This window comes from Vigna unguiculata, chromosome 6 (genome assembly GCF_004118075.2).
Source record: "Vigna unguiculata cultivar IT97K-499-35 chromosome 6, ASM411807v1, whole genome shotgun sequence".
NCBI lineage: Eukaryota > Viridiplantae > Streptophyta > Magnoliopsida > Fabales > Fabaceae > Vigna > Vigna unguiculata.
Window position 1 is genome coordinate 32,288,019 of NC_040284.1, and position 14,367 is coordinate 32,302,385.

The window sequence follows — 14,367 nt, forward strand, 5'->3', positions numbered from 1 at the left end:
GACCAAAGTTCAAAGGTTCACTATATAATACACAATTACGGTGACATTTTTCCAACACTAATCAAACTATACTACAGCAGGGTTTGGTAAAAATAAGACCCCACTACATGAGAATGACATAACATGACATACACAATTACGGTGACATTTTGAAAACTAAGATGTCCCCCTCCAATGATTCTAACAACAACTTAGTTAACCATTCCCGATTCTTAGAGGGAATGAATCATCGTACACCAGTTTTTGTCCACCTCCTATGAACCTGTCTTGAAGCCGCCATTACATTCATCCCTACCAATGAATTCAGATGAAGAACCAATTGTTCAAGAACCATTGGTAGCAGCATCTGTGCTCTTTTTCGTGCGATGTTCATCAGTAGGCTCCATGAACACAACAGAAGGAGGACGTATCTCGAACAGAGGTTTACTTTCATCTCTAAACCCACCTATGCATAGTGTGTCACCACGACCGTGCCATGTGCCATTTTGAACATTGTTCATCTCAAGTGTTCTTGATTCCTGCAATACATGTTACAGATATTCGACACAATGGATAACTCCAATCACAGTCAATTTAAGTCACAAAAAGTAAAGGATTTTGAGATGACCTGGCATAATGTGCAACAAGGACAGACAAAATGGTAAGCGCAATCGTCCAACGAACTATCACTACCCTGAAAACATCATCGTTTGGTATTCTCAAACAGACAAATCTACACCATGCATTCCATTACATCTCTATGAATAACTAAGTCATCATAAACAATTACAGTATAGGAAGAAAAAATCACCTTGATGTTGAACTTTTTCCGCATACGAGTTCGGTAGAATCCTAAGTATACTCCAACAGCAATGGTGAATGCAACCGCTAGGTATACGAAGTAATGAATCCTCCAGATAGTATAGGCAATGAAAGTAACCAGGGCACCAAGAACGAGGACAAGATAAACTATAGCCTGCGATCCAAAACACGGAAATTCAAACTTCAGAGACCTACATTGCCAAAAGTAAAAGAAAAATTCACAAAGAAATTGCCAATTCTAAAAGTGTTTCCCATTGGTTGCAGTTGTAACTTGGCCAATCCAACCAACATATGCACTTTTAATTTCCAAGAGATTTAATTATACCTGGAGATAGCAAGAACCAAAACCAGCTAGCTTCATATTCTTCCCAAATCGGTAGCAAGGACAACTGCAAAACGAAAAGTTCTACCATTCAAAAACATGACATATCACAAGACCTTGTAAAATCACCACAAAACCACAGCACATTATCGGTTTCTGCATGTCATTTTGCATTTTAGTCTTTCATTGGCCACAGAAGCATGAACATAAATACATTGTAAAGAAGAAGGCATAAACATGTAATTGAACAATCAAATTAAAATGATTTTAACTTAATCCGGCAAAACCCAACCAAATATATCAGGGACTCCGAAATAATAAATATCAATGTCACAAATCCCTCACCCCACCATTGAGAAAATAACAAAATCAGAGTCCTTCTTGAGTTATATCATTTAAACCGTGAAACCATAAATCTATGAACGGAAATCCATAGCACCCAGATGCACACTAAACAGGTACCTAAAGATTAACGACGAAATAGGATATCTTACAGGACAAAAATTAGAATACGGACTTATCTACCAGGAAATGAAGAATTAATAATTACAATAACCTAATAATTCCCCTTCGTTCTTTCCAAAATCAGCATAGCTTCAGACAAAACACGTGTATTGTCCTCGTCCAAAACAGATGTATAGTTCGAAACACACAATTTCGTACCATTGAGAAAAGTACAAAAGAACATGTAAAACCACAATATTAGTAATTTCTTCTCAAATAAAAAGCAAGTAACATTAAACCTCACCACGCAGATTCAAAAGCGATGCGACGATCGTCAAAGCAATCGAGGAGTTCACCCTCCCACATCCTCAAAACCCCACCTTGCTGTTCATCATCCCTACCACCGAGCTTCCCCCAACTTCCATGCGAACTACGCAACGCCACCGAGGAACAAAGCAAGTCAAAATCCACAACCGCCGTACTCTCCAGAAGACTCTCCTTTTCACCATCTCCATTTTCTTCCCGTCCTTCCCCCACCCTCTGTTGCTTTTCCAAATCCCCCATTGCCCCCGAAAACAAAAAGCGTAGCCCTTTCTCTTCTCTTTCCTTAAAGATCTTTGCTTTTCAATCAAACCCTCTCTTTCCAATACACCCTTTGCGATTTCGCTTTAAGGAGTTTCAGAAAAGAGAAGGAAGAATATTTCTTTTTCAGATAAAAAAAAGGACAGTGAGAATGGGAATTGAGGAAAAGGATTGTTCTGTTGTTGGTTGTGTCGTGGTGGCTTGAGTAGGTCATGTAACGAAAGCAAGTGGAACAATGTTTTTCCGGCGATAATAAATAAAAAAAATAAGATAAGAATACTAAACCGATGATCCCTCGGTTGGCGGGTAATAATGGTGTGTGGACCCACAAACCCTAAAAGTGAGTCAATTTGGATGGCCGTGCAGCTACACATTGTCACGTGAATATAGGTAGGATTTTATTTTTCCATAAATTACTAGTTTTAGTTTAAGGTCTACTAATTTTGATATTGGTTCTTCTTAATTTGGGTAATTTTGCTAATAATAAACATCATCCATTTCTCCTTATTCATAAGATCGGATAGATAATAAATAAATCTTGAAGGATATCAAAGGGGCATGCCAAAAATTACTTGCATCCTGATTCTCTTAGTGTCAAATGTTGAGATTGGAGAAAAAGGACAAGTCTTTTGCAAATGGATTATGAGAATACATTTCAATGTTTCAAAAGATTAAGGACAAGTCTTTTGCAAATGGATTATGAGAATACATTTCAATGTTTCAAAAGATTTAATTGGTTGGATGTGAAGCAGATTTCACTATCATAGTGACAAGTTGCATCTTCTATAACGTGGATTTTCATAAGCTTTAATTAGTTCCCCGAATATAGTAATCATAACAGAGATGTTTGGAATAAAAAATAAATAAAAGAGATTTTAAAGAAAAAAGTTCAAATCTTGCTATATTATAATGTAAGGATGATTATAATACATGTTGATTGAAGTAGTAGCATTCTATGAAATGTTGTTTGGTCTTTTTATGTAATTATAGCACGAACAAGTGGTTTTTCTATTTTAAGTGGTTCCTAAGTTCTAATAGTTCACTTTTTTGGAATTTACTTTAGTTCTAGTGCAGCTCACTTGAACCACTGTGGACGTAGAAGAAAACAGTTGAAATTACACATTCATATTATCGTTGATTTAAGAAATGTAAAGGTACCACTTTCTTTTTGTTTTGACGCCTAGAAAAATATTTTGCTATTTGAATTCAGTAATTAATTCATAATTTATAAAGTGTGTTTCTTAGTCAAATCTTTACAAAATTGTATTTTCGATTAAGAAAAAAATGTTGTCGTTTTGATGAGATTAATTATTTTACATGTTTCAGTTTGTTTGAAATGTTTAATTGGATTATTTTTAAAGTTCGGACATTGTGTGGACAAAATTTAAATAATGTAGAAGAATATGACACCAACTTCTTATATATTATTCAATTTATCTATCTTTGTATAAGATGAGATGGTTACTTATACTCAAAATTTAAAAATAAAGAAATTGGTGAAAGAGGAAAACTGGTTAACAAGGATACTTTTTCTTGTTTAGAAATATCTAAAGCTTCCATGATATATTATCTATATAAAAAAAAAGGTGCAAGTTTGCTAGGTTAAGTTAAAACTTAAAAGGTTGGGAACTTGTCTTCCATGTCGTATGAATGTTATCTTTATGTAAAGAAAGAGGTAGGGACATAACATGTATATAAAAAAATGGCGAATATAAGTGGGGCAAGAAAAGTGGTGAATTGTAGATGAGGATAAACAACATGTCATTGCCAAGCCACCTTCGCCTTTATTTTGTGCCTTGGAAATATAGTGTTTTCCAAAAAGTAGAACGTGTAAAAAAAATTAAATTATTTATGTAAAAATAATAATTTTCTTTGGTGTATATTCTAATACTTGTAAAAGTTTGAGTATATTGATGCCACTATAGAAGAGTAGCAGAATTTAGGAGCTTGGGTTGAAAACGAAAGTTTTCAAGTTTTCTCTGTTTGTGTGTGTAGTTTGAGGCTAATAATGTTAGAATTTAAGATGTTAGGCAAAGTAACGAAGCATGTAGTGGGTTGAAAGCGAAACAAGTACACACGCTTTTATTTCATGTTTTGGTTTTCAAGGATTGCCTCGTTGGTTTTAAGAGCGTAAAATAATTTCTGGTGTCTTCCCTCAACCACTTATTCCCACACAAACACCTCATCTTCTGCTATGTATGGCAAAAACCATATACACATAAAGACACCAAGATCAAATATATTCTTATTCCTCAAAATATCCTCAAAAAATATTATCAATTTTAATTCATATATTTTAACAGGGGTATATTTTTGTCTTACTTTTTCAAATTGTTGATCAAAGCATAATCTAGCAAGACAATAAATTCGTTCGTTTTTTTTTTTAAATGTAACCAAATTAAAAATATTCGAAACTAAAACAATTAGCGCTATAACATGAAATTATTATACCTTGATTAAAATCACTATCACTTTCAATAAACTAAAAAATTATAAATAACTTTTAAAAAAATTAATTGCAATTCAGAATAGTTTCTCGGATATATTTAATTTATCCAAGAAATTAAGGGTTAATTGTTACATCTACTACCGTGTTAGATAACTTGTGCTGAGTCAAATTTCTCCACATCGTTACTGACTATTGCGAGTCCTAATCATGTTCACACCAAAATTGCAAATTCATGCAGTAATCAAAATAAGTATTAGTATTCAAAAACATAAATATCCCAACGAAGTTGGTAAACAACTCTCAATCAAATGTTTATAGCTGTCTATTAATAATTTTATATTAGCAAACCCCATCAACATGGTAGATGATTTCTCGCCCACCAACCTACAGTTCTGACAGCTAAGAATGAATCCATTTTTACAAGGTAGATAACCTCTCGCCCATCAAGCCGATTTTTCACGTTATCAAGGTTTATCTCGGGTGAACAAAAACTAAAATACAGTAAACAAAGTAGAAAACCATAGATAACACAGATAATGATTACCATGATAACAAGGTAACAACATCATTAAGAGAAGTTAAAACACAATTTTCTTCCCTGAATAGAGTATCATACACCTAACGACCCAAATCAATAAATAAGGCGTCAAGTTTTCATTGCAGGTCTAACCAGCCCCAATCCAGTACCACTTCCCAAATGCTTGAAGTCTGTGGCTTGAAGATGATCCCCATGAGCAGCAAAACCTGTTCCTCCCTTCTCCAAAGTCACCAAATTTCTCTCTTTACAAGCCTTGTTGCAAACAAGACAGACTTTATCAACGGCCATAAATCTGTCAGCACACTTCTTGCAAAAGACATGCCCACATGAACTGAGGGCCACAAGCGACATTGTGTTGGTGAGAGTAACTTTGCAGCTTGGGCAAATGTAGGTCTTGTCAAGTGCCTTGGATTTTTTCTGCTCACTCGTATCCTCGGTAAACTGGACAGGGAAAAGTGTCTTCAACTTCAGTTTCTCATTGCCTTCAGGACAGATAGTACTGGTAGAAGGTGCCTCTACCTTAACAGAAGCTTCGGGCGTAGCCGAAGGCAGCCAAAATGCCTTCATTGTCCGAAGGGCTTCTTCCTCGTAGGAAGTGACCTTCACACTGTTTGCCCCATGGAAACCATTCTTATCACGGCTATAATTTCTGTCACTGTATTGTGGTACAGCACCATGATTCTGTTGATCAAATGCATCAAGCTCTTTGGCCTTTTGCAACATTAACTTCTCTTCTTCCTCCTCTTTTTCTTGCTTCTGCTGAGCAGTATGGGCTGCAAGCTTCCTGTTTTATTATAAATATCAATATCGCAATCACATTGTTAAGGTTCACAACATAACAGCCATTGGATCCACACCGAGTAAAAAATAGTAAACAAAAAGACGATATAGATTTAAAAGTTGGGCAATCACAGAGAACAGCAAATCCTTCTAGATAGATATGGTGAAATCATTTCCTTTATTATAAATGAAGTTAGAAACGTTAAGCAATGGTTGATAGAATAAATAATTTTAAATGGTAGCCCATGCAATATCTAAAGTAGAGATGGGATCTAGTAGGTAGAAGTGAAGCATTATAAATATTGATGACAAAGGAAAGTTAAATTAAACAAGGCAATGGAAAAAGATCATTGATATAAGGGCTAATGATGGTCAACAGAAACCATATCACAAGAAAAAACAAAGGTAATGTAATAAAGTATTGAACTTCAGTGCCACACAGAAATGGTAAATCATGAATGAAATTTATCAAATAGTTGATAACCCACGGTAAATGATATTGTTATGACTTATGACAAAAAGTGATACCTATCATCTTACTAGTTAATTTCCTTAACTACTGAGGAATCCCCCCAATCTTCATTTCATAAACAAAAATAAGCAGAAAAATACCATCTAAAATAGTGGATTTCATTATTTTTCTTCAGTAAAAGAAAAATAATACTATACAACAAGAGGGGGGAGGGGCGAGAGTAAATGGGATGTACCCCCAATCCTTTAGTTTTCGTTCAGAAGAACCCAATTAAATCCATATTAAGAGTGAGGAAGTTAAAAAAACAAATCCTATGGAAAAACTAAAACTACTAAACAAAAAGATAACGGTTTCCATTATCCTAAATTCCAAAATTTTGTTTGAACAAGGATGCCCAGCTCAAAATTTTAAAAGAAATAGCTCTTCAAACTTTTTATGTGTTAGTGTCATCAGTTCTCATTCTTCATATTTAGTCATCAGATAGCATACAAACACGAATATATCCATTTTATGTAGCATACTTTTAAAATGCGGCATATAACTTAAAAAGTGGAGCTATTGTGTCCATTAGGAAACCAGATTCCATAACCTAATTGCAAAGCCATAAAGAATATTCTTAACATCCAATTTTTTCTCAAGATATCTCCCAATTCAAATCTTAACTCGCATATCTCAAAGAGGACATCACAAGCGAAAATCGTCAATCTGCAGGTTGCATAAAGGACTGTCGAGACAGAGGCATGAAACAAACCAATAGGCACGGGCAGGACATCACCTTTGCGAGCCTGCTGTACCATTATACAGTCGCAGCATATAAAATTCCAACCAAACTCACCAAAAAACTAATCATAGAACACTCAAAAAGGATGCCTTAAACAACACAGCTCAACTATCCAAATATCAAAACATTAAAAAAAAAATAGTGGAGGGTATTGAACATATCAAAGAACAAAAACTATCCTTGAAGAAAGCTCCACCCATGAATTCTAGCAGAACAACGCATATTCTTTGTTCACAAAATGTGTCAAATTCAAATGCCAATACGATCGCACAGCTTCGATAAAATAAACAATTCCATAGGCAGTGACTATGAAAGTATATCCCAAAAACTTCATATGAAGCCATCCCTACCACCCTTAACATAGATAACTACAGAACGACCAATACAATTCAATTAATAATTACGTATCCCCAATTTCTACGCCATTCGTCAGCACGAATTTGAACGACGCGTATACTTGGAGTTCAATCATAGACTCTACAATTGCAGGCAGAGAATAAAAAAGGGCAACGAATGAATACCTTTGAATGTCTTTCTTCTGAGATAAGAGACACTGGAGAATGCACTCTTTGCAAAAGAGATGACCCTTCTGGCAGCTCATGGGATCGATTAGGGATTTGAGACAGAGGCAACACGCGTCGAAGGGCTTGATGGAGTCTTTCCCCAACCTCTCTTTCTGAGTCCCATATCCTAGTTTTCGCTTCTCGTCGTACGTGAAGAACGCGAGATCGTTGTTGTTCTTCGAGTGTCTCTGAGGCATCTTTTCTCCCAATCACAATTCTCAACTTACACAACCACGATCCCTTTATCACACACCAACGATGGATCGATAGGGTTTCAGATCTTCAACTTAGACTTTGACTTGTTTCGCCTCAAGGAAACCGCAAGAAGCAACGAGAATTGAACTGGACCTGTTAATGGGCTGAGCCTCGCAGTTTTAATGGCCTTTTCAAATTTGTAAACATTTTCCTAATTTTATCTTCTCTTTTTTCTAAAACCAATATATCTTCGAAGAAATTTATCTTAAAATATCTTTAAAAAATGAGATATAATACAACTAAGATAAATTATAATTTTATACAGAAGATTGAGGCTGATCCTTTGTATTTTTAAAATTTAGTTTCATCACTCACCTTTAAAAAATATCATGTTAATACTTTATTTTAAATAACCTACCATTCTTATTTTAAGATAACTATTTAAAATCATGTTAATATTTTAAACTAAAATATTAAATTATAATATATAAATAAAATAAAGGAATAAATTAATTTAGTTTATAAATTATTGCAATAAAACAATGTTCTAAATAGGAAATTAGTGACCGAACCGATGAAGATATCGATTTATTTGATCAATGATTGAATATTAAAATATATAATCTTATTTATTGTGAGAGTGTATTGAATTAATATTTGAAAAGACTTCAAAACAATTTTCTTAATAAAAATGCGGCATGGTATTCAAGATTTTTAAATATTAGAAAGATTTGTGCCGTATTCAGTAAAGACTATCGTTTTTATTAAATTGTGACAAAATATAGCAAAATTCAAATAATATTTTTAGATAAAATAAAACTAAAGAAAAAAAACATTCAAAATCATATATCTTTTCGTAAAATATTTAATACCTTGATTTTTATGAATTTGGTATATCTATAATACTTTTATGTCTTTTCACCTCTATCTATAACAATATATAAAGAAATTTCCTCTTTTGTCTTCACATTTCAAAATTTTAATTTTACTTTTTAAAATATAATTATTTATTAAAATTTTAAAATTGACCATTATTTTTATAAGTTTTTTATAAAATTGTCTATCTATGTTTCTTCTCTTTTATTCTATTTATCAACTGTTATTCTCTCATCTTTTCTGATATATTTTACTTTATTTTAATAAATATAATTTTATTTTCTGTATTAATATTATAATATTATTAATATAATATTATACATCTATAACTATATATAAAGAGAATTTCCTCTTTTGTGTTCACATTTCATAATTCCAACTTTACTCCTTACAATATAATTATTTGTTAAATTTTTAAAACTTAAGGGTTACTTTTATAAATTTTTATAAAATTATTTACTTATCTCATTCTTCTTTATTCTCCTATTCATCAACGATTATTTTCTCATATTTTCACCATACATTTTACTTTATTTTTGATAAATATAATTTTATTTTGTTTATTAACTTAATAACATTATAATATCATACATATTAAAAAAATGTATACACAGACGCAATAACGCCTGTGTTTACGCTAGTATTTAAATAATGTTTACTTTAGTATTTAAATAATGTATATACTTGTTATTGTGTTTTGTTTACTTTAGTATTTATAATTATCTTTCCATGAAATAATATCCGCATCAAAATATGTAAAATTTTCCAGCTTCCATGTCAAACTTGACGGTGATATCACTATAATTCTCTTTTCTAATCTAATGTTTTTAAACAGATAAACGTTAACCTTTTTAGTTAAAATTTAAAATCATAAACCTAGGCATTTTAAATATTATTGTTAGGTAAAAAGATTAGCATTAAATTTGTGTTTTAATCATCCATATCACACGTATGGAGATTGGTTTGAAATGCACCACAATTTTTCTATATCTACGAGTGTCAAGAGTATTCATATATGAATTATTATAAAAAGGAACAAGATTATTAATAATCTTGGTTTAAATACCTTTTTCGTCCTCATTTTTGTAGTGTTTGTTGTAGATTGTCCTCATTTTGATATAATGTTTAAAATGGTCATCATTTTTACCGAATGGTTAAAATGGTTCTCATTTTCGCAATTCGTGTTTTATTTGGTTATTTTCTGTGACGTTTAAATCAGTAACGAAGCACTATACAAGTAGCACTGATTGTATTAGGGTGTTTTTCGTGTACTGTACAAGTGTGGTCATTAGATATTTGGGGATAAATAGGTGAGCTAAGATTTTTGTAAGGAATGTTTGGACAGTTAATGAGTTTTGACAATCTTGTTCTTTCATTCCCAATTGGTGTTGCTGCAACTGATTTAAACGGCATCACAGAAAAGGACCACATAAAACACGAATTGCGAAAATGAGGATTATTTTAAACATTCTGTCAAAATGACAACCATTTTAAACATTTTGTCAAAATGAGAACCATCCACAACAAATACTACTAAAATGAGGACGAAAAAGGTATTTAAGCCAATAATCTTTTAACAAGGATCGCAATAAAGATTAGTATATGTTAGAAACATGTAAGAAGTACTCACTTTAATTATTTTTATTATTTAGTTGTTACATGATTCTATGTTGAAATAATAAAAGAATCTTCACGTTCATAGAATCTATTGTTTAAATCCAGGAACATGATCGTGAAAAAGTTAATGCATTGAGGCGTGTTATATTATAGCTCTTACACATGCGGAGATATATTGTATAAGAGGACAATAAATTATACTCAATTAGTTTATAACTTGTATTAGTTTTACATCTTTTAATTCAAATCGTAATTTATATATATATTTCTTATTGCCTAAGCTAGTTGTTTTAAATTATCTTGTTCACCAAATGAATTTACGTTTGCTATACAGCGCAAATCATTAAACACTTCTATCACCTACCTTCTTTAAACTAGATTATTAACATTAAACACTTCTATTTTAATAATGATCTGAAATTAAATATATTTTAGTATTTATAAAGTAGATTTGACCCTAATAAGATGAAGTTTATTCAGAAAAGACACTTGACATGTGTGGGATGCCGAAGGAGAGTGGTGGCTATAATTTGAAGGTAAAGGATATATCCATGATACAGAATATTTGGCACTCGTGGTTCATACATACACATCCCACAATCAGAGACAAATCATACAAACCAACGGCTTTGGAGGAGAAAGAATCCAAGGAATAAGCACATAGTTCATAAACCAAAAAGTATCTCCCATATTTGGTGGTAAATTTTGCCAAATCAAAAGCTTCCACTTACAGCCACACAGGGGTTTCTCTTCTTGCAACGCAACCATTTTCATACGCACATTGCATATATAATTCCTAACCCATCACATTCCCTTTTTTTATTCCTTCAAATATTGTTTAAAAACTTAGACTTTAATTTAGTTTAACATTCTTTTGGATTCTACTCCCCATCTTCAATTTGGTACTTAAACTATAATTTATCTATGCATGGAAGGCACGTGAAGATGTTGGACTTGCTTGGTCCCACTTCTTATTCTCTCAGGTTCAAAACTTAATAATAATCCTCTTTCAAGCTGAATCACATAAGACATAAATATATGGATTGATTTTTTTTTCGTTTTCTTAACTTTCTATTTTAATCTAAGAAGACATGGCCATTTTCTGTATTCCATATTCTCAGGTTCAGATACAATATAGGCAATTATAATTATCCCAGATCAGACAAATCTTCGGCCAGGGAAAATGACTTTTTAGAATCAATTTTCTTCACATTTCGTGTTGGGAGTAGAGCTATGTTATCACATCAAACAGTTGTTGAGTGCATGAAATGTAACTAAACTCCTATAGTTAATTAGTACTACAGTAACAAATTCTAATAATTAATGCAAGTGGGTAATCTCTGATTAGATCATCAAGCTGTATATGCTCTATGATGGTGACCCACCCTTCACTATTTTCAAAACAAGAACATCGAAATCAATATTAGTGTCTGTTCGCGTTCACAAAACTGAAGCATAATTGCAGCGTTCACTACGAAGAGAGTGGATGCATGAGATTACACAAACTAGCAATTGACTTTGTTTGTTACTCGTGAAAATCTTTGATAAAGGGAAAAAGAAACAAGAATGAACAGGATGGGTACAATTTTTTAAGATGTTAGTACTGTCATTTCCTCAAAATTAGAGTTTTATCTTATTAATTGATGTTATAAAAGTTACATTGAAGTTTATATAGAAACTCTAATTCTGATCCAAAAAGAGCATAAACAGCACTTAACAACTGTAACTAAATTTTGTACATCAAGATGTCGGAAGCGTTAATCTGAGACCCCCTCTTCAACGTTAGAGGACCTGGTAGAACTAGTTGCAACACTATTTGAAGAAGTGGAAGCTGGTGGTGGTGGTGGTGGTGGTGTAGATGTCCATGGAACCACTTGATTTTCTTCATCATCTTCTTCCGCGCTACCCTCATCGTTCTCTACATGATCCTCCATCTCATCCGCATCATCATCATCGTCGTCGTCGTCATCATCATCATGATTCTGTCGGCTGCCGCTCTCACTGTTGTTGTTAACACAAGTGTTGCAAACGGAGATGGTGGGTACAAACTTGGGTCCGGTTCCGTGCCAAGCCGTCAGCGACTGACAAACATGGCAGAGAAGAATCCTGGGATGTTTGGTGACGAGGAAGTTTGCACTGTGAACCTTAGCATCGCATTCCCAACAGAGGCTGGCTTGATCCGATTCACACGACAACTTCGCAGGACTGTTACAGAGATCACACTTCCTCATCTCAACCTTAAACTATATTGTTTTCTCCCTCTGTTGTTATGGCCACACCAAAGACCAGATATCATAAATTGATCTGTGAACAAAAATAAACTATGGTGTTCTGGCAAGCTGTTGATGTAACAATCCTCTCTTGTTTTTCTTTCCACAGATTATGCTTTCTCGCTCTACGGTGGAAAAAATTGCAGAGAGAGAAAAGAAAAATAAACAAAAACGGTGTAGTGTGAACGCTGATATTAGTCATTTTAAAAATAAAAAAAGTGTTAGACCCTGAATGATCGGAAATTAAAGAATCTTGCATGATGGCAACTAAGTTTGTGTCTCTGTATAAAGTCAAATTAGTCCTCCTTCTGTCATTCGATCTTCAGGAATATTGCCACACTTCGAAGACTCATGATTTACTGGTTGAATAAACATTGGGGACCTTAAATATAATTGAAGAGTAATATAATCACGTTGTAGTTTTAGGAGTTAATTTAATTATTTACTCGAGAAAAAGAAAAGGCAAAACTATAGTTGTTTATGACTTTCAACACATTGATGATTCATGCTACCAGTTTTAGTCATGTCTGCATCCGTGTCTGAATTTGGTGAAGAAAAATAGGGTGAAGCCATTAAGACAAATTTGAAGCATTACAGTACTTAAGACTAAATAAAAAAATTTGAGGTTGTAATATATGACGGAGAAATTTGAGGTAGATAAGATATTGGCACATCAGATTGCACTAATATTTTGTTTTAGTTAGATGTCAGTCTTTCTTGGTTGGTTGATGACTGTACGGATGCACTTAATTCTGTCTCTCTGAATCACAAATACACCGATTCGCCAAATACAGCATTAGCTTTGATTTTTATTCGGAAGGAACTTCTGAAGATGACACGTGGCAATACAGTGATGAATGAATCTGTGGGCTTCGTGTGAGGTTTGCCTCGATTTTCTCTTGGAATAGGTGGTTTTGGTACAGAGGTTGCCCTCTGTCTGGTTTTGGACCAATTTAGAGGCCATAAATACTCTTCCACAGAGAGTTTTTGCTGCGGAACAATTCAAAGTTACTTTCAAACCAGACAATAAATTATTTATATTTATAATTTGGTTTAAATACCTTTTTAGTCCTATTTTTGAAGTGTTTATTGCGGATGGTCCTCATTTTGACAGAATGTCTAAAATGGTCGTCATTTTTACCGAATGTTTAAAATGATCTTCATTTTCGCAGTTCGTATTTTATTTGGTCATTTTCTGCACCGTTTAAATCATTAATGGAACATTGTATAGGTGATACGGTTTGTATTAGGGTATGTTACGTGTATTGTACAAGTGTGGTAATTAGATATTTGGGTAAATAAGTGAGCTAGGATTTTGGTAAGGGATGTTTGGGCAGTTGGTGAGTTTTGACAATCTTGTTCCTCCATTCCCATATGTGTTGCTGCAATTTTCTTCTTCCTGCAATCACATTATATAGGTATGTTACGGTCTCAATGCACGAAGTGATACAACACGGTTGCCTCCAACGATTACAACCAGAGAGGTAAAGGAAAAAGACTGAGACCGTAACATACCTATATAATGGGATTGCGGGAAGAATAAGATTGCAGCAACACCAATTGTGAATGGAGGAACAAGATTGTCAAAACTCACCAACTGCCCAAACATTCCTTACCACACCTGTACAGTACACGTAACACACCCTAATACAAATTGTGTCACTTGTACAGTGCTCC

At 33.4% G+C, this 14,367-nt stretch overlaps 3 protein-coding genes across 3 annotated transcripts; all 3 read right to left on the reverse strand.

Moving 5' to 3' along the window:
* LOC114186690 lies at positions 1–2,410 on the reverse strand. Its single transcript, XM_028074666.1, has 5 exons — positions 1,872–2,410; positions 1,127–1,190; positions 791–955; positions 608–673; positions 1–518 (listed from the first exon to the last, which is right to left on the reverse strand). The coding sequence occupies exons 1-5, from the start codon at positions 2,129–2,131 to the stop codon at positions 324–326; spliced, it is 750 nt and encodes a 249-aa protein (XP_027930467.1). The 5' UTR covers positions 2,132–2,410; the 3' UTR covers positions 1–323.
* A 2,488-nt stretch (positions 2,411–4,898) lies between these two features.
* On the reverse strand, positions 4,899–8,096 carry LOC114188263 (E3 ubiquitin-protein ligase CSU1). The gene is made up of 2 exons (XM_028076847.1): positions 7,691–8,096; positions 4,899–5,920 (listed from the first exon to the last, which is right to left on the reverse strand). Exons 1-2 carry the CDS (start codon positions 7,927–7,929, stop codon positions 5,245–5,247), a joined length of 915 nt encoding a protein of 304 aa, XP_027932648.1. The 5' UTR covers positions 7,930–8,096; the 3' UTR covers positions 4,899–5,244.
* Positions 8,097–11,940: 3,844 nt separating this feature from the next.
* LOC114188834 (B-box domain protein 31-like) lies at positions 11,941–12,876 on the reverse strand. The gene has a single exon (XM_028077489.1). It carries the CDS (start codon positions 12,649–12,651, stop codon positions 12,178–12,180), a length of 474 nt encoding a protein of 157 aa, XP_027933290.1. The 5' UTR covers positions 12,652–12,876; the 3' UTR covers positions 11,941–12,177.
* Positions 12,877–14,367: the final 1,491 nt, after the last annotated feature.